The 18,403-nt window shown below is 55.1% G+C and overlaps 3 protein-coding genes across 3 annotated transcripts; all 3 read right to left on the bottom strand.

Moving 5' to 3' along the window:
• Positions 1-262: 262 nt before the first annotated feature.
• LOC121341460 (nucleoporin GLE1-like) lies at positions 263-2,146 on the bottom strand. Its single transcript, XM_041414952.1, has one exon. It carries the CDS (start codon positions 2,144-2,146, stop codon positions 263-265), a length of 1,884 nt encoding a protein of 627 aa, XP_041270886.1.
• Positions 2,147-5,777: 3,631 nt separating this feature from the next.
• LOC121341462 (SNW domain-containing protein 1-like) lies at positions 5,778-7,394 on the bottom strand. The gene has a single exon (XM_041414953.1). It carries the CDS (start codon positions 7,392-7,394, stop codon positions 5,778-5,780), a length of 1,617 nt encoding a protein of 538 aa, XP_041270887.1.
• Positions 7,395-15,210: 7,816 nt separating this feature from the next.
• LOC121341463 (uncharacterized protein C15orf39 homolog) lies at positions 15,211-18,397 on the bottom strand. The gene is made up of 3 exons (XM_041414954.1): positions 17,453-18,397; positions 17,044-17,077; positions 15,211-16,843 (listed from the first exon to the last, which is right to left on the bottom strand). The coding sequence occupies exons 1-3, from the start codon at positions 18,291-18,293 to the stop codon at positions 16,840-16,842; spliced, it is 879 nt and encodes a 292-aa protein (XP_041270888.1). The 5' UTR covers positions 18,294-18,397; the 3' UTR covers positions 15,211-16,839.
• Positions 18,398-18,403: the final 6 nt, after the last annotated feature.

Below are 18,403 nucleotides of genomic sequence, written 5' to 3'. Positions count from 1 at the left end.
AAACTTAGAGAGAAGCATTCAAACAATTATTATCTCTCTTTCTGTAACCATTGTTTATAGATAATGGTTCTCCACTGTGTGCTATTCATAGTTCACCAATAGTGTGAGAGAAGATTCCTAAAGGCCAGTCAGGTCTTAGGTCCACCATTGTTCTCTAAGAACTGTAGATTTCTGATAATAAGGTGTCTTTCCATGCCTGCTGATGATGGAGACTCTGTAGCACCTTTGTCTGTCCCCGATGCCCCTTCGGTGACAGCCGGATTTATGTTCTCCAAAAGGAAGGTGTCAGAATGCCCTTTGGTAATGGCATTTCCTGTACCTGTAAACATCTCTGCACAAAATTCTTCAGACGTGACAAGCAGCCCATCTGGCCAGAGCTGGTGACAGCTTCAATTCTTGGGATATAGGATTTCTGGATAAAGAGCATTGTTTTCCAGAACTGAATCCCATAGTGCCTCACCAGAGCATTGCCGCACACTTCCAGGAAATCCAGAAGCAGCGCAGCTGTCACATCCGCCAGAGGCTCCAGGTTCAACATCTGCGCAAGCCAGCGCCATCCGTAGCTCAGACCGTGAGGATGTGCCCCTTGTTGGTTTCCATAAGGCCACCGGAGCTGGATGATGGCAGCATAGAGACGAATCATCCCTGACATCCTTTTGAGAAAATGGTCTTGTTCTTCCACTTTAGAATCGTGAACTTCATATCCAAGCGTCTTCTGATACTCTTCCATAGAAGTCCCTTCTTTCCGAGCGGGGTAAAATGGCACAGAGTATGGGCATTTTTTGTGCAGATGAGCTAAAAAGATGTCTCCAACTCGAGGGTGTAATTCCCAGATTCCTGAGAGCACCACAGCAATTGGGAAAGCTGACTCATGGTGAAAAGATACTTCTCCTTCCCCATGTCTCACAAACTTCTCTGCGAGTTTGTAACAAACAAAGTCCAGTCCCTGTGGATGCTGAGTCACCAGCACCGTTTGGCCTTCGGTCTGCACAGGCTTCCCAGACAGCAGGTTGTTGATCTTATCAAACACCTCTCTCAGCTTAGAGCCCGATATGCTGGAGATCTGGCTCACAGGGATTGTAGCTGCTTTCTGCAAGTTTGTTTTTATCTTCTTCACCTCAGCGTTGCCTTTGCAGTTTCCAATTTCACTGAAAGCAGCAATGCATTGCTGGGCAGCATCCTGAAGCTGCTGGTACCACTGCATGATACTTTCTTCTGTTTCAGCTTGAAGTCCTTCCTTCCGCTGCTTTCCCCACCACTGCTGTAGAGGGACAGAAGCTTGACTCTTCATCTGCTCTCTTTTCTCTAACTCTTTCTGCTTTTGTTTCTTTTCCTCTTCATCTTTCCTCTTCTTTTCTTCTAGAGCTGCAGCGATTTCCTGCTGCATGCTGGCTATCAGTCCTCGCATCTCCTGCAGGGCTCGTTCAGCGCTGGCCACATCTGCTTGGGCCGGGAAGCCTCTCTGGCTTGTGCTACGGATGAGCTCTGACACCAGCCCACAGATCTGGTTGCCACGATTGCTGTACGCAGAGAGATCGACTCTGGGCAAGTCTTTGTGCCCGTAGCTGGGACCAATCTGCTGGTTCAGCTGCAGCAGTTCCTCCTGGATGGAATAAAGGCGGCGCAGTCTCTCCTGGCCCTCTTTCTTGCGCAAAAGTTCCAGCTCTTCCTGGCGTTGTCTCTGCTGCTCTGCCTCGCGCAATTTTAGGTGCAATATCTTTGCTCTATGTCGGTGTTCTTCCCTCAGCTTCTCCTGCTGCCTCTGAGCCTCCTTGGAGCTCTTCTCCATTACTTCTTGCAACTCTTGGAATTCCTGATGCCGCTTTAGCTCCCTAAGTTCATCAAAGTGCTTCAGCTGCTCACTGGCCTGGGCGTAGGCTGCCCTCACCATCTGCTCCAGCTCCTCCTGCCGCTGCCTCAGCCTCTCCCTTGCTTTCAGCCTGTGCATCTCTTCATGCATCCGAATGCAGGCTTCCACCTTTGCAATTTTAGATGACAGAATTGCTGGAGTAACTTCTTGATTCATTTCCAGGAGACTAAGATGATTGTTTTCCTTTTGCCTGACAGTCACAGGATTGGGCAATGTGGCATTGGTGACGATATTTTGGGGCTCTGCTGAGGGATGATGGTTCTGGTTCTCTCTCATGTCCTTTGCTGGTGTACAATCCAAAGCTAACTTCTGCTCCGAGGGTGGCAGTGCAGTCACAGCAGCGACTGCTGCGGAGTTCCCCGATCTGCTGTTCCTTCCAGGAATTTCTGGTGATGTATTTCCCAGGGCCTCCCCTGAGTTGCAGGGACAGCTGGCCCTGCCCCGCGGGGGCCGGGCAGAAAGCACGGTCTCAGAGCCGGAGCAGCGGGCTCTGGGAGGAGGCAGTGCTGGCACGCGTGTTGCAGCAGGGCGTGTAGGTGTCCCTGGGGCACGCTGCTGGGACGGCTGCACGGGCACAGCTGGAACAGCTGTAAGGCGCTCTGTCTCTGCGAGAGCCGGGCGTCCCTGCGGCGCAGCGGCAGAGCCAGCACAGCCAGGCTCGGTCACAGAGCGCGCATTTGTCACTGTGGCACGGCCGGGCTCGGCGGCAGACAGCCCCCTGCAGCAGCCGTGCGCTCCACAGCAGCCAGGTGTCCTGCGGCGGCCGAGCGATGCCTGGCAGCGGGCAGAGGCGGCTCCGGAGCAGCTCGCCATGGCACGGCGGGCGGTCGTGGTCTCGGTGGCCTTGGTCCAAGCGGCAGGGCACAGAGGAAAGGCAGGGCAGCCTGTCGCGGCTCCAAGGGCTGGCACAGCAGGGCACGGAGAAGAGGCAGGACCCGCAGTGGCTGCAGGACGCCCGTTTGCCTTGACTCGGGAGTGCGGGGTGTCCTCGCCGCTGTGTTCGGTGACGCTGCGCTCTGGTGGGATCTTGTCCCTGTGTGGGCTGGCTCCACGGCTCTGTGCAATGATGGGACGATGGGCTGGCATATCATCCCAGCTCGGGGCAATGCCGCAGTCCCGGGCAGCCGCAGGGAACTCTGCGGACAGGTCACCCCCTCCTGGGGAGGCTCCGTGGCTCCACGGGGTGGATGCTCTGCCCGTTCTCCTGCCCTGCTCACCTGGTGCCATCCCCTCCACCAGCCTCTTGTCTCGCTCGCTCTCTAACTGTTTTATCAGGTCCAGGATCAGCCTCCAGGGTTTGACAACGTTGATGGCAGTTTCATCAGCTGTGGCAGCTGCTGCAAGTATATATCTGCCAGCCCAATCCCATGTGTGTAAGTCCAGGGCGGCCCCTTCGGACACGTCCAGTCCGTGGCTCCCACACCACTTTATTAAGGCTAGTAAAGCCTGTTTATCATGTTTAATCCCTCTATTTGTTAAAATAAGAGTCCATATCTGGAGTGTAGGGTCTTCTGGTGCCGATGCCCGTGCTCCCATTTCTCCCAGCGGTTTCTGTAAATCACCAAGGTGTTTGGATCCACGTGGCTTTCCCTGCCGTTCCTTGCCACACTCTCCACTTCCAGCAGAACACTCCGCTGCCCACAGTGATCTCTGCCCTCCCGCAGCGTCCTCTGCTGCCCGCTGCCCTGTCTTGGCTTGAAAGACTGGTGTCTGCTTACAGAAGGCAGGAGCCTCCCTTGGAATAGAAAATGTGAACCCCCTCCCTCCTAATTATTACAAACTTGAAATTAAGGGGTGCTTAGGCAAAGATACAAGAATAACAGTGCCTTAATAGGAAAATTAAAATAAAATGCAGTAGTGCAAAACACTGACAGAGTCAGAATACAACCTGACACCCTGTGGGTCAGAGTGTTGGTAACAATCCGACTTACCTGTTGCTGCAGCTCTCCTGCAGTGACAGATGTGACTCTGTTGGAGCAGGGATCCTGTAGAAGCGTGGAGTTTTCCTCTGAAGGTCCAGTGGTAACAGAAGGGTCTGTTCTTCCTCTGGGAATCCAGTGGAAAAGGCTGCCTGTGGTGTTTGGAGGCTCAGATTATATCCAGGCAGGAATGCTTGGCTCCTCCCCCTGGGCGGAGCATCTCACAATGGGATGATGGAATTTTATCAGCCATGCAGGGACACTCAATGGCCCATTAACTGAAGATATCTCCCAGAGGGAGGGTTAGTTGTGGAAGAGATAAAGAACCCTGCCCCACCTGGCTTTAACAGCTGGAAATAGAATACATACTTTTGGTTACATCTTGCATTGCAATGTCAGACAAATTTCCTGCTGGTCACAGGGCATTTCTCAGCTCTCCCTGCTGCCTGCAGTCCTTCAGCTGCCAGCAGCTCTTTCCACTGCCCTCACTTCTCACAGCCCAGCCAGGTGCCCTCAGCAATCCCCGCTGCCCCATCTCCCCACAACACTGCAGCAGCTTCTTGTCCTCACACGGGGCACCAATGTCCCTTGGGTGTTGGAGACAGGAATGCAACAAGCACACACCGTGCTCATGCAGCAACAGCCAAGGTGTATGGTCTGAAAGGTTAGGCTGTTTTTTATTATTATAGGGGTTTATAATATTATAGGGTTTTCAATTATAGGTGTTTCAAATCCACTGCTCACAGAAACGTGATTGGCTAAAGATCTCTACTCCACCCAGCTCACTGGGCAACGATAGGAGTGCATCCATGATCCAAAGGGATGGGCTGAGGTCCCCTGTTTGAACTTCAGTCCAACTTCTCATTGGTATGCTTGGGGACTTGTTATGGCTACCTTCTAATGAGCTAGGCTAGTGGAGTTGGTGTCTGTTCGGCCAAATTATCTGTGTCGCTTTAGACCAGCTATAACATCACCCCCCTGTATCCAGGGAGGAAGAAGAGGACACCCCCTGTGGGGGACCAGTGGCGGTGCGGGGCAGCTCAGCTCCCACTTTTCGGGGTGGTACCCGCCCATCACTTGGAACCGGCTGATCTACATTCAATTGCTGCTCATCTGAGACCTGGTGTAGATATGGGGTGGTGTAGATATGGGGTGTAGATATGGGGTGGCATGGTGGGCCTTCCCTGCCGCCCCCAGCGTGGTGGGCCTCCCCCCACCCGCCCTGGTGCAGCTTGGCCGCTGCAGCTCTGTGACTTTTTTGTTTTGTTTTTTTTTTGAATGGTAGAAGGATGTTGGTGCAGCAAGCCAGGACCGGGTAATAAGTGACACAGACTCTCAAGACACTCACAGAAGGCTAATAATCTTTATTAGAGAAACCCATGCTTTATATACCCTACTTGGTTACAGGTAGACCTAATTGGTCCTTCAATTAAAACACCATCACCATTGGCTAATTAAGAAACCACCCTTTGGTTTCTATCCAGGGAGCTGCTAGCACAGAAGGAGGCTTTATTTCACTAAATGTAAAGAAAGTAAAGCAGGGATTACTGAGAAACTATGAAGGAGTGTTTGTTTTAGAAGAGAATCCAGGTGTTTCCCCTCCCTTGTTCAAATAAAATGCTAAGCCACACTAAAACACTGAATCAGTAACACCACAGCATGTGTTACAGCATAAGACAATCATGATGCACAGCAGGAAAGCTTTTAACAGATCAAGCTTTGGCTACCTACAAAAACTAAAGCTGTAGGAAGGGGGCTGCATTCTTACCCTTGGACGCTGGGCAGTGGGGAATCAACAAAGTCAGAGAATTTGCTAAAGAATAATCAATTCCCTTATGAAATGTTTCCAAGAGGTCTCCATGTTTTCTCTCTCATTGGGTAGCTGACCTGTGTTGAAGAAGTGGTGTATGCACACTGGAGTTGGGAACTGCTGTGTCAGAATGCCATGCAAGGTTTCAGTCCATTTCCCGGTCTCTCCAGGAGCAGATTCAGTCCTTCCTCATCTTTTTGCTCTGATGCTCGTGTCCCTTAGGGCAGCTGCTCTCTGATGGCCATTTGGAACCACTGTGTTGCTTAGCTTCTTGCAGAAACTTGTCCAAACCAAATGGATCCTCCTCAAACTGAACTGGTCCATCTCTGCTCCTGCCTCTGCTGTCATGATCCAAGTTAGAAACTTCTTTGTCAGGAACAAACCTGCTGGTCTTTATTCGAGCCTCTAGATCATCTCCATACATGTCCTTATCCATATTCTTACTTGGCCTGTAGATGTTTTGGGCCATATCCTTGCCACTTCTCCATGGCTGGTCATAAACATTATAAACTTCATCCTCTCCTCCCGCAAAGCCACTGTCCATACCCTTGCTCTGGTTGAAGAGCCTCTGGTCATATTGGATTTCACTGGCTGGCCTGCGGCTGGGTACCCCCAGGGCAATAACTTCACTGATATCTCTGTTCCCATTTCTCTGCAGCTTTGACCTCTTCTCAGGAGCTGCCCGGGAAAGATTCCTGTCGTGCTGTCTCTCTTGGCGCCGGTCGTGTCTGATTTCGTCTCTCGCTCTAGCTTCTCCATCCTCTCTTTCAGCACGGGTTTTGATCCCTGCTCTTCTCTCCCTGGCTTTCTGAGCCATTTCTCGGAGCTTTTCCTCGTGTTTCTCCTTCTCTTTCTGAGCCATCTTCCTCTCCACCTGGGCACGCATCTCTATTGCCTCACGAGCCTTTCTGTCAGCAATATAGAGCGCCTCAGCAAGTTTGGCAAAGTTTTCATTAATATGAACAGCCTGCAATCCTCTGCCGTCTGCGGCCAGACGCTTCTCCAAGGGAACGGTGTAACCCTTCACGTTTTTCCAGTTTGAAATGCACGGAGGAATTTTCCACTCTTGCTGCTCTTTCACAGTTATCTTTCTGCTGGGAGAGTGCATCACAGGTACTGGAGGAGACGGTGGTCCCCGTGGAATCTTCTTGTTACTTTTGAATCTTTGAGGCTCCAGAGGGTCCTTCTGCATTTCCACCACCCGAATAACTCTCTGCCTTGCTCCAGAGTTGAACGCAGCTCCTTGCTGGGATGGTGTGTACCGAATGTACTGTGCAGGAGCTGCCTTGTCAGCAGCTCGAACTGGCATGGCTGCTGCAACTTTTTGGGAGACCAATTCCTCCAAGGCTGCTCTTGTCTTCTTTGTTATCTCTCGAACTGCATTCTCATCTGGTCTTTGCAGCTCTGGATCATCCACGTTCACGACCTCTTTTGGCACAAGATCTGTGTACTTGCTGTAAATAACCTTGTCCTTTGACTGTCCTTGTCGAGCAATTGCATCGTATTTTATTTTTCCTTCTGCATCCACCTGAAGAGCCAAAGCATTGGAAACTTTCTTCTTTTGGCCCATATCCAATGGATATTGAGCCACATGAATTTCTGGGAAGGCACCCCCATCTCCAAAATCCTCTAGCGCCCGTGGTATCCATCCTTTCCGGTAACCATATGGGGGAGGTTGCCTTTGTGAGGAGACCAGAGCTGTCTGCCCGCATCTCTGAGCTCCTGCTCTTTCTTCTGGTTCCAGCTGATCCAGGGACAGCTGGGTGGGAGCTGGCAAGAAACTGGTGAGCACCATCCTGACCACGTGCGCTGTCCGCGCGGCCCCTCGCCCAGCCTGCTGCTCTCCTCTTCTGCCAAGATTATGTGCAGCAATTCGTTTGAAGTTCTTAACTAAGTCCTATAACTTTGAATGTTATCTGCAGCAGTTCTTTAGAATTTAGAAATAATTACCTCACCAAAAAAAAAAAAAATTACTACTCAAGCAGACACAGAATACAACCTGGCACCCTGTGGGTCAGGGTGGTGGCAGCAATCCAAATAAATGGTGGCTGCAGCGCTCCCGCAGGGACAGGGGTGGTTCTGTGTAAGCACTGGTCCTGCACAAGGATGGAGTTTTCCTCTGGAGGTCCACTGGTGAAGCAGAAAGGGCTGATCTTCCTCTGGGAATCCAGTGGGAGAAGGCTGCCTGTGGTGTTTGGAGGCTCAGATTATATCCAGGCAGGAATGCTTGGCTCCTCCCCCTGGGCGGAGCATCTCACAATGGGATGATGGAATTTTATCAGCCATGCAGGGACACTCAATGGCCCATTAACAGGAGATATCTCCCAGAGGAAGGATGGGTCTTGCAAGAGATAAAGAGCCCTGCCCCACCTGGTTTTAACAGATGGTAACAGAATACACCTGGTTACATCTTGCATTGCAGTCTAAGAGAGTTAAATATTTTCTACACTGTAAGATATATAGTTGTTTTCTTTCAAGAGGTAAGAGGAATCCGACTAAAACAGCTGTGATGAAACACTGATAAACACCTCTTTGTGAATAAAGAAGATACAGTGTGTTCACCCTTGATTTTGTCCAGGATTCTGTTGCTTCTTACAATCTTTGTTACAACTGCTGTTTTGTCTTCCATAGATAACACAGTGAGAGTCTGTGATGATTTTACATTATGGCAGTTATTGATTTAAAGCTGTTTTGGAAGCTGCAATGGCTTAATGCTTGAGCTCAGCTTCCTCTGCAGATCCTTCTGTAGCCAGAAACATGCACCTGTCAGCCACGACCTGCTGGCTGCTGCCTGAAGGGAGAGTTCCCTGCCCCTGCACACCCCTGCCCAGCAGAACCCCTGCTCCCACTCACAGGAATTCTTTTATGATGGCTGTCAGGAAGGATGGGTAATCCCTCAGGGCTCTTGCCACCTGGAAGAAAGGGCGTGCTCAGCTCCCTGCCAGCTTTTGGGGCTGTTTGGGCACCCCAAAGCAGCCCCTCTTCCTCTCTTCTCCTCACCCTGCTGGGAGGACCTCAACCCCCTCTTCCCACCAGCCCCATTCCTACCGCATCGCCGAGGTCCCTGGAGAGATCGTGGTGCTCTGCAGAGAGCGGGTCCTGGAGCTTCTGGCTGAAGCGTCTGTTGGTGACAACAAAGGAGAGAGGGAACACGTGCAGAGCCAGCCTGGACCCTGGAGGAACAGCAAACAAGCGCTGGCTGTGCAGATTTGGCAGCGGCCCTGCCCACGGCACACACGGGGACCGTCCTTACCCTCCACCGAGAGGGAGGTCGGGTCCATGGAGAGGGCAGAGAGCGCAGCCAGGGCTTCCAGAACCTCCGTAACGTCCGCGTGGACAACTGTGTCCAGGTAGAGGTCTCCAGTGATCTCCGTGCTCCCACCCAGGTTCCTGAGGGGGGAGAAGAGCTCTGAGCAAGGCAGGAGGGTTGGGACCCAGCTCCAGCACCTTTACTGGGGGTTTTCTCCTGAGAGCCCGCAGAAGGGGCTCAGTTACAGCTGGCTCCAGCTGCACATCCCCTCCCAGCTTTTCCCATCCTCTCCATCCTTGCAGCACAGCTGAGTAGCTGCAGAGAGCACAGGAGAGAGGGAAGGCAGTGAAATTAAGAGGCTGGCAGAGGAGTGCCCAGGTACCAGCTGTCAGTTTCTCTGGGTCTGGATTGAAGGCCCTTGAGACAGTAGTTAATGTTCAGACTCAAGTGTTCATCATTTCTTATCAGTAAATCACTATATCTTATCTCACTACTGTGAGTTCAGCAGCTTTTCATTAGAAGGCACAAAATGGCTCACAGCCTCTTGTTTCAAGGCCTTTTAAGAGCAAACTATCCAATTAAGAACCTGACACCTAGATTATCTTCCCTTTTAACCCTATAACTGATCCCACAGAGCCCACAATGCAGACTTTTCTGCCCAATCACAAAATGCCAGCCAAAGCCATGGAGAAGGAAGAAGCAGCATGAAGAAGAAACCCAGGACAGCACCCTGAGCCCTCCATCTTGCTTCCATCCACAACATACTAAAAATCCCAAAACCTACATTCCTCACCAAGAGATACACCTACACTACCCTCTATAACCTGTCTCACACTAATGTGGATTCTAGCCTAGCTTGAAGTACAGGAAACTTTCTCCAGGAATGAGGGTCAGGGGACCCCAGAGGAGACAGAAATATTCCCGGTGTCCCGGGCTTCCACAGAGGAGCAGCTGCACGCCATACCTGAGCTGGGAGATGGTGAAGTTCCTCACATCGTAGAGGGCACTGACAGATGCAGTCACCTGGGCAGGGAGAAGACAACAGTTCACACCTTCCCCTGTTAGCCCAGGCTGTTCCAGCCCCCAGGCAGCCTGTGCCCATTCTCCCAGCATCACCCTCCAGCAGAGCCCCCAAGGCCTGGCATACCTCTCTGACCAGCCTCTCCAGAGGATCCATCCTGCCCATCCCAAGCTGGGGGCCAGTGAGGGAGATGGACAGCTTCTCTGGGTCCAGGTTCTCCAGGCTGAAGCCTAAGGGAGTTGGGGACAGTTCTGCTCATGCCTGCTCCTCCAGCTTCCTTGGGAGACAGTGTTCAGCCCAGAGCTCATCCACGGCCACACCCCAAAAGCAGAAAGCAGCAGGGCAGCCCAGTGAGGAGCAATCCCTTAGAATGTGGGAAGGGGTCGGGATGCACCATTTCCCAGCACAGGAGAGCTGGGGCAAAGAGGGGAGGCCAGGGAGCCGAGCAGAAGCACAGCCCACACAGCTCCAGCTGCTGCAGATGTGCCCTCCAGCACCCTCCACATGCTTACAGTGGCTTTACACAGGCCAGGAGAAGGGATGTTAAGTGCAGGAAAAGCCTGGCACCCAAGCAGCACGGGCTTGGCCTTTGAGAGAGGCACCAGGAGGGCACCTGGCAGCAGCAGCAGCCCTGCTGTGGGAAGACCTTGAGGACTCACCACCAGACTGGACAGACTGGGGCTCCAGCTGCCAGCTGAAGATGCTCCTTCCCTTGCTTGCCTCTGTGACCACTGTCCGGATGAGGTGGGAGTTGGTGGGAGCAGGAGCATCCCCCCGGAACAGAACCTCCCCTCGCACCACCACGGAGCCATTCCTGGGAGGGACAGGACACACTGAGCAGCACACCTACTGCTTTTTGATTTTTTACAGGTGCATTTAGCCAGGAATTCAGACAGGGATCCCTCGGGGTGATGACACCAGGGAGGGAGCCTAGCCCCTCACAAGGACCTGTCTGGAGCATTTTCCTGGGCAAAGCCTTCCCTCCAAACAAACCTGCTGCAGCTTGATAAAAACCAGACCACTGCTTCTTCCAGCAGGATCCATCTTTATTACACACACTCCAGTATTTATGTTTCTACTATGGGAAAGGTTGAAGAAAGCCTCCGCAACATGCAAGAGGAAGCCCAGAGCAGCCAACACCACCAAACATTCATTAAAGCAGAGAACATTTCTGCCCTTATCAGCCATTCCCTCAAACATCCACCTCCCAGCCTTCAGGGAGGCAAAGGAAAAACATTCCCACGGGGGGGTTATGGCTGCAGCCATCCTCTGGGATGCACCTTTCCCAAGAGAACAGAGAGACTCTACCAAAGTTCACTGCTGTTCCACACAGGACTCTCCTTAAGGCCAGGCTGGCTCCCACAGGCCTCTGCTCCCACCAAACCCAGCCCTGCTCAGCAGCTGCACACTCACATGAACTCAAGGACATTGGCCTGCAGGAAGCTCTCGTAGCTGGACAGCATCTGGTTGAGCTGGAAGGATTTTTTACAGGTGCATTTAGCCAGGAATTCAGGCAGGGATCCCTCGGGGTGATGACACCAGGGAGGGAGCCTAGCCCCTCACAAGGACCTGTCTGGAGCATTTTCCTGGGCAAAGCCTTCCCTCCAAACAAACCTGCTGCAGCTTGATAAAAACCAGACCACTGCTTCTTCCAGCAGGATCCATCTTTATTACACACACTCCAGTATTTATGTTTCTACTATGCTAAAGGTTGAAGAAAGTCTCAGCAACATGCAAGAGGAAGCCCAGAGCAGCCAACACCACCAAACATTCATTAAAGCAGACAACATTTCTGCCCTTATCAGCCATTCACCCAAACATCCACCTCCCAGCCTTCAGGGAGGCAAAGGAAAAACATTCCCACGTGGTGTTTATGGCTGCAGCCATCCTCTGGTATGCACCTTTCCCAAGAGAACAGAGACTCTCCACCAAAGTTCAGAGTCACAAGTCACTGCTGTTCCACACAGGACTCTCCTTAAGGCCAGGCTGGCTCCCACAGGCCTCTGCTCCCACCAAACCCAGCCCTGCTCAGCAGCTGCACACTCACATGAACTCAAGGACATTGGCCTGCAGGAAGCTCTCGTAGCTGGACAGCATCTGGTTGAGCTGGAAGGAAGAAGCACCCGGTAATTAATTGAGGAGGTAATCGAGGTTTCCCAAGCTCCCCCATGTGAAGGGGAAATGCACGAGCAGGAGGGCAATAAAGAGAGGGAAGCCAGCTCAGCCTGCCCAGGGGAGGGCACGCTGGCACCCAGGGAGTGCCAGCCTCTGGGAATGCCTGGGGATGAGCTGGGAGAGCCAGAGCAGGCACCCCCATTCCTGGGAGGGAACACCCCAGCAATAACACCGTGTGCCAGGGCCCTGCTGGAGCCAGAGGCGAGGGGAGCCCAGTGCCACCTCAAGCCAAGCTCCAGTGGAGCAGTGCCAGGGCTTTGCCCACCTCCACCACGCCCAGGTGGGCAACCAGCCAGCCAAGGGCTGATGCAGCACTCAGGCTCCTCCCCAGCAGGGCTGGCACCACCCCACAGCCCAAAGGGCCAGAAGTGTCCCAGCCACCCCCAGCACCCACCATCAGTCTCACATCTCCCTCCAGCTGCCGGTAGCTCTCCGAATCCCTGCTGCCCAGAGCCGGGGAGAAAGCCATGCCCAGCAGCCGGAATTGCAAGGGCAGCACGTGCACAGGCTGTGTGGGCAAGGGCAGGCTGGAGGGGTGGCACGCAGGGGATTCCATCCCTGTGGAGCCAGCTCTGCCCTTTGGCATCTGCTCGGCGGGGCTGGAGGCCGCTCTGGTGGCTGCAGGGAGCTGCTCCGTGGCTGTGGAGGAGTGCTGGCAAGTGCTGGAGCCACGGGACACAGCCAGGGCACGGAGGGTCACTGCTGTGGGCACAGCCAGGCTCTGGGAGCTGAGCAGGGAGCTGGCTGCATGCCCAGCTCCAGGAGAAGTCAGCACGCAGGATGGAGATGTCACACTGCTGCTGGTGGCAGCGTGGCGCCCAGGCTCAGAGCCACGCTGCAGAGCTGGCTTTGGGGAGCAGGGGGGAGGCACAGAGCCTGGGCTGGCAGGGCTGGGCCCTGGAGGTCCTGCTGGAGTGGGAACGGGTCCCACTGATGCTGTCCTGGGCTGGCTGTGCCTGGATCCTTCCATCACAAACATCTGCCCAAGCTCTGGGATGGCACCAGGGGCTGTGGAGCTCAGCCCAGTCACGGTGGGACCGGCAGGGCTGGGAGCCCTGGGCTGCACTGGGGAGGCTCCAGTGGACATGGGCTGTGCAGGGGGACAAGGGCACTCACTCTGTGTCCCCAGGGTGACAGCAGGAGCCCCAGATGCCACCGTGGGAAGGGAAGAAGCCAGCAGGTGCTGATTGTGGGCACCAGGAGCTGTTGCAGTGGAAGGAAGTGATGCCAGGACGGCATCCAGGAGTCCAGACCCATTTCCTGGAGCTTGGGCCAACACAGCATCCACCAAGGGAGCAGCTGCCCCAGGCAGGGCAGTGCCAGCAGTGCCCCAGAGCCCCTCTGGTGTCAGGGCAGGGGGCACCCCCGCCGTGCCAGGGCTCAGCTCAGTCCAGGGGCCAGAAGCAGCTGTGGGGAGGGCAGGAGGGCGCAGCCGTACCTGGGAGGTGGCAGGGACCCCAGCAGCCGGCTCACTCCCAGCTCTGGAGGTGGCCCCAGACCCCCTCTGTGGGCTCTGGGGCTCTGCTGTGCCCGCTGGCTGCCCCAGGCCACCGGCTGCACTCACTGCTGCCATCCGTGTGGCACCACGGGAGCCTGCTGCTGCTGCTCTGTGGAGGCCTCCCCGAGCAAGGTGACGCCAGGAGCCGGGGCTGGGGACACCCTGGGGCTGGAAGAGCCGAGCTGAGGCAGCAGGCACCCTTTTGCCAGGCCACTGTGCGGGGGACAGCGTGACAGCCATTGCCGTGCCCCGCCCGAGCCCTTCCCTGTCCCCAGCTCCAGGCTGCCGCTGCAGGGAGGGCCGAGATGTCCCTGTGGCCGCGCTCCGTGTCCCCAGGCTCCGTCCCCCGGCACCCGGCCCGGGGCTCACAGCTCCTCGGAGCCCCGGGAAGCAGCCCGAGGAGAGGGGGTCCCCACGCGCTGTCCCCAGACTGTCACCCAGCCCTCGCCGGGAGGCGGAGGAGCCCGGGGCAGCCCAGGGGACAGCAGGCAGAGCGCCCGGGCCGCAGGGGACAGCGGTGGCACACACACACGCGGCCAGCAGCAGGGCGGCACTGAGGCACAGCCGGCCGGCACGGACAGCCCGGCGGGCAGCAGCAGCCGGGGCTGTGCCCGCAGCCCCTTCCCTCTCAGCGCCGAGCATCGCTCCTGCCTCCAGGGCAGCGGCGGCGCCCGGGGCTCGGTGGTCCGACCGCTCGGCTCCTCCTGGGAGAGACCGCGGGGAGAGCTCAGCTGTGGAGAGGGACAGCAGGAGAGTTAGCGGGGGGAGGGTCCCCTGCAGCCCCCACACCCCAGTGCCTGGCCCATTCCCAAGCTTTCCCATTCCCTGAGCTCCTTATTAAATCCCTCCCTTCTCCCCAGCAGCCTCCCGGCTCAGGAAAGCCTGTGCCAAGCCTCCTGGAAGCTCCCAGGACAGCGCAGGCTTGTAACCAGCCCTGGGATCAGACATTCCCTCACTCCCTGCCCCAAACGCCCACCTTGTCCCCAGACACCTCCCCAGGCAGGAGCAGGCCCACCAGCACCCCTCACCTGGCAGCACCCCAGAAGAACAGAGCACCAAGGGCCAGCCAAGCCCTGCCTTTTATCTGGTTTCCCAAGGGAGGATGTGGCTCTGTTCCAGCTGCTCCCAATTAACACACCAACTCATCTGCACTCCCCCAGGTGAAACTGGAGGGTCTCAGGTTCCCTCTGCTCCTCATGGAGCCTTTGGCAGCAGCAGGAGGGGGTGGGCCTGTCCCTCCAGGCAGGATGATCCCCAAACTCTGCTGATGCTCCCCAAAGCTCCCTGTTTGTGAGGCTGTGGCAGTGTTCACCTGCTGGGCTCCACCAACTGGGGCTGACAAACGTGGATTGCAGCACTTGGCCTTTGGGCTCAGGCAGATTCTGTGTCTGATGGAGGTTCACAAGGGGGAGGGTCTGAGGGGTCCCCCCTGGGTCGGCCCAGGCTGCATCCCTGAGCACCCAGACCCTCCTGCCCAGTTTCTGGTGCTCAGACATGCACCAGCATCCTCCTCCCAGGCTGTCACCCATGGGGTTTGTGAAGGCTGGGATGTGCCCCTGTGAGGGCATCCTGGACACTGGATCCAGCCTGCAGTGATGGGACAGAGAGCCTGGGCACAGCACTTGTGGCTTGCTGCAGGGAGAAGAGGGCAGTGCATCGGTTGGGGGATCTGGGGACTCTCCAACCCCAGGAAGGTCCCGTTGTGCCCATGCTGGGAAGCAGGGACAGAAGCAGGGCATGTCTGGAAACAAGTCAAACTCACTTAAACCAGGTGAGGCAACTCTTCATATTCTTATAAAAAAGTTAAATAAAGGGAAGGAGCTTTGTTCCCTGGAACCTTATGTATGTACAAAGACAACATTATTAACAAACACTGCTTTTCAAATCACTGTGCACATGCATAGAGTTGTGGGGGGGAGTGAGGAGAACAGCAGCATCCCCCTTACCTGTCCCATCCACAGCCACCCCATCCCCACAGAAAACCAGGAAGGCACCCAAAGAAATCCCCCAGTAGCAAACACACCTTTTGGCTAAAATAAGTACAGAGTGGGTAGGGTCATTTCCACCCAACACCCCCGAACTCCATCTTTTTAGTTTAAAATAAATATTCCCTGTAGTGAAATAAAAAATTTGAATAACCCTCATTTTGTTCCTCCATGCCCTGCAGCAGCTTGAAGAACACCTGAGCGATGAGTTTTTAAGGCCTCTGCTTTATACCCCACTGCATCCCCCGGGTGACAGGCTGTCCATCAGTCCTGGGATGCCCACATCCCTCCTGGCATGCCCATAACCCTTTGGGATGAAAGGATCCCTCCTTCCAAGGTCTGGCAGCATCATTGCCCTCTCTGCTCCTTTAGTCTCCACCAAGGTGGTCCCTAAACGTGCATCTCCCATGTTCTCCTTTGGGTCAGGATCTGGGATGTGAAGTGATTTGGTTTTCTTTTCTTTAAGAGTCTTTAGATCTTTCTTGTAGCCTTTTAGTTTAAATAAAAAGACACATCTAGATTACTGTATTTAAAGAAAAACCCAACCCAAAACACATGACCTGAAGGCAGCAACTCCTTATAAAGGTTAATCCAGAACATTTGTAAAATGTCTTCATTTAAGACAAAACCAGCTTAGTCCTGGGACTATGGAAGTCACGACTCCCTTGCCCTTGCTGTTGTGCCAGGTCTTTATGGCACTTTAAAGGTAAAAATCACAGAGGAAGGGGATGTTTATTGGGAAAGGCATGGATAAAGCAGGAGGGGGAATTCAGAGGAGGAGGTGGGATGTCATCCCTGCAGTCCCTTTTTCCAAGGCTGGGAAGGGTGCTGTGGCCATTTCCATGCTCCTCTTGCTCCAGCTCCACTGGAACTCCAGCCATTCTCTCTCAGCTCACCAGGGCAATCACGGATGGAGGCGGGAGATACACTGAAAGATGATCCATTCAAAGAAAAGCAGCTCCAGCTGCTGTGAAGGGCTCGAGCCCATGCCCGCGGGCCCGGATAACCCAGCAGCAGCATCCCAGCGAGTGTCCCTGGAGCACCCCTGAGCTGTTCTCCACCCTGAGCAGCATCCCCAGAGGGTCCCTGCCAAAGTATCAGCATCCTGGAGGATCCTGATGGTGGTGGGAACTGAGCACCTGCCTGCAGGGCTGCTGGTGGTGTCGGCATCCACGGCTCTGAGGACTCGGGACCTTCCCTTTCCTGTCATCATTTGGCTGTTGCCCTTGGCACATTCCTCAGCGCCTCCTTTCCCTTGATCTGTCCGTGGCTGTCGCTTTGCCATCAGCTTTCAGTGCCTCCATGTCAGGGCTACCTGGGAGAGGAAGGAGTGGTTAGGGAGAGCAAGCTCCACATCCCAAATATTCCCAACTCCAGCCTGGCCCAGGGAGTGGAGCCTCCCCAGTCATCCCCAGCTTCTCATCATCACATGAAATCCACACACATACACCTCCACAAAATGACAAATGAATGTCATAAATTCCTATAAATCCACGTGGAAGAGGAGTTACTTACTTGGAGGGCTGCTGGCCAGTCTCTGAGCTTGAACCTGGAAGAAATGAAGTTGCTGTTAATGGCCTTGAGCAGCAACAGAAGGTTATCTGGACACAACAGTGAAGCCATGAGGTGGATGGGAGAGGCATGGGTGACAGGTCTGACACTGTGCCCTTGGATGGGCAGATGTGGCCTAGAACTGACTGAAACCTCCTTGATACCCCCAGGATGAGTTTTCTCCCTTCCAGCTCAAACTTTCCCCCCTCCACAACACACAGAGGAAAAGCTGGACAGAACCCTCAGTAGGACAGGGATGCTGAGGCATCTCTGGATGCTCCCCAAGAGCAGCAGCGCCTGGAGGGCAGGTGCAGCTGGAAAAGCCCTGGCAGAGCTCCAGGGACCCATCCCCAGGAGACTCCAGGCTACCTACCGAGCTGCTGCTGGATGGAGTTGTGCCAGTGGAGGTTGAGCAGGTCAGGGTAGATTTCGGGAAGCCACTTGATCGCCAGGAGCTTCAGCATGCGGGAGGTGCAGCTCTTCAGCTCCAGGTCCCTCAGGTGCTTCTCCTCTGAGAGCGTGGTGGGACGCAGCTCCACCTTGTGCTTCTGCAGCACTTGGTCCACGAAGCTGCCGGGCAGCTTTGGGAAGAGCTTCTCCTTCACCACATGGATGGGGATGAAGATGGCTCCCGCCCGGACCACGTGCGGGAAAGGGCAAGCGGACATGAAGGTGTTCAGCTGGGAGAGCAGTTTGGAGAGGAGCGCGGCCACGTCCTGGAAAGCCAGCCAGATCTCCTTGCCGTTGCTGGGCTTCTGAGGACCGGCAGCCTTGGAGCCATGTTTGGGGCTGGGCAGGGATTTGGGCATCTCTCCCAGCTCTTCTGCCAGCTCAGCCTTCTTCAGCCACTGCCGCAGGAGCTCCGGGGAGGAGCGGGACACCGAGCCCGAGATGGTGTCACAGAGCAAGGTGTGCAGGGCGCTGAAGTACCGCCCCGAGGGGAGAACACCGACCTTCTTGACCAGCAACACCTCTTCCTCCGGGGTGGAGGGGGCTTTGGGAAGCACAGTCTGGGGAGGGTCTGGGGCCAGGGTGATGCTGAGCTGGGGGCCAGGCGGTGGGAATGGGGGGTTGCTGGATGGAGAGGAGGCTGGGTGAGCTGGTGTGGGGGTGCTGCTGGGGGGGCTGGGCTGGGGGGCTGGAGAGCTGCCATCCTGCTGGGGGGGCTCAGTGCTGGCTGGGAGGGAGGGCAGCAGCTTGTATTTTTGGAACATGAAGTTGGCTGAGCTCTGGAAGTTGCTCCTGTCCCCTGAGTCCGCCTCAGGCACCCGAGGCTGCGCTCCCTCTCCCAAGCCCACGTTCCCTCCTGCAGCCTCTTTCTCCT

Source organism: Onychostruthus taczanowskii, unplaced genomic scaffold (assembly GCF_017590055.1).
Source record: "Onychostruthus taczanowskii isolate IOZ18803 unplaced genomic scaffold, ASM1759005v1 scaffold486, whole genome shotgun sequence".
Classification (NCBI taxonomy): Eukaryota; Metazoa; Chordata; class Aves; order Passeriformes; family Passeridae; genus Onychostruthus; species Onychostruthus taczanowskii.
This window is presented reverse-complemented; position numbering and strand designations above follow the sequence as displayed.

Bases quoted from the DNA above. Each gene is read 5' to 3' on its own strand.
- LOC121341460 (XM_041414952.1), bottom strand. From the start codon at position 2,146: ATGAGAGAGAACCAGAACCATCATCCCTCAGCAGAGCCCCAAAATATC.
- LOC121341462 (XM_041414953.1), bottom strand. From the start codon at position 7,394: ATGGTGCTCACCAGTTTCTTGCCAGCTCCCACCCAGCTGTCCCTGGAT.
- LOC121341463 (XM_041414954.1), bottom strand. From the start codon at position 18,293: ATGTTCCAAAAATACAAGCTGCTGCCCTCCCTCCCAGCCAGCACTGAG. The intron at 17,078-17,452 runs GTAGGTAGCCTG...CATTTCTTCCAG, and splicing joins CTCCATCCAGCAGCAGCTCG to GTTCAAGCTCAGAGACTGGC.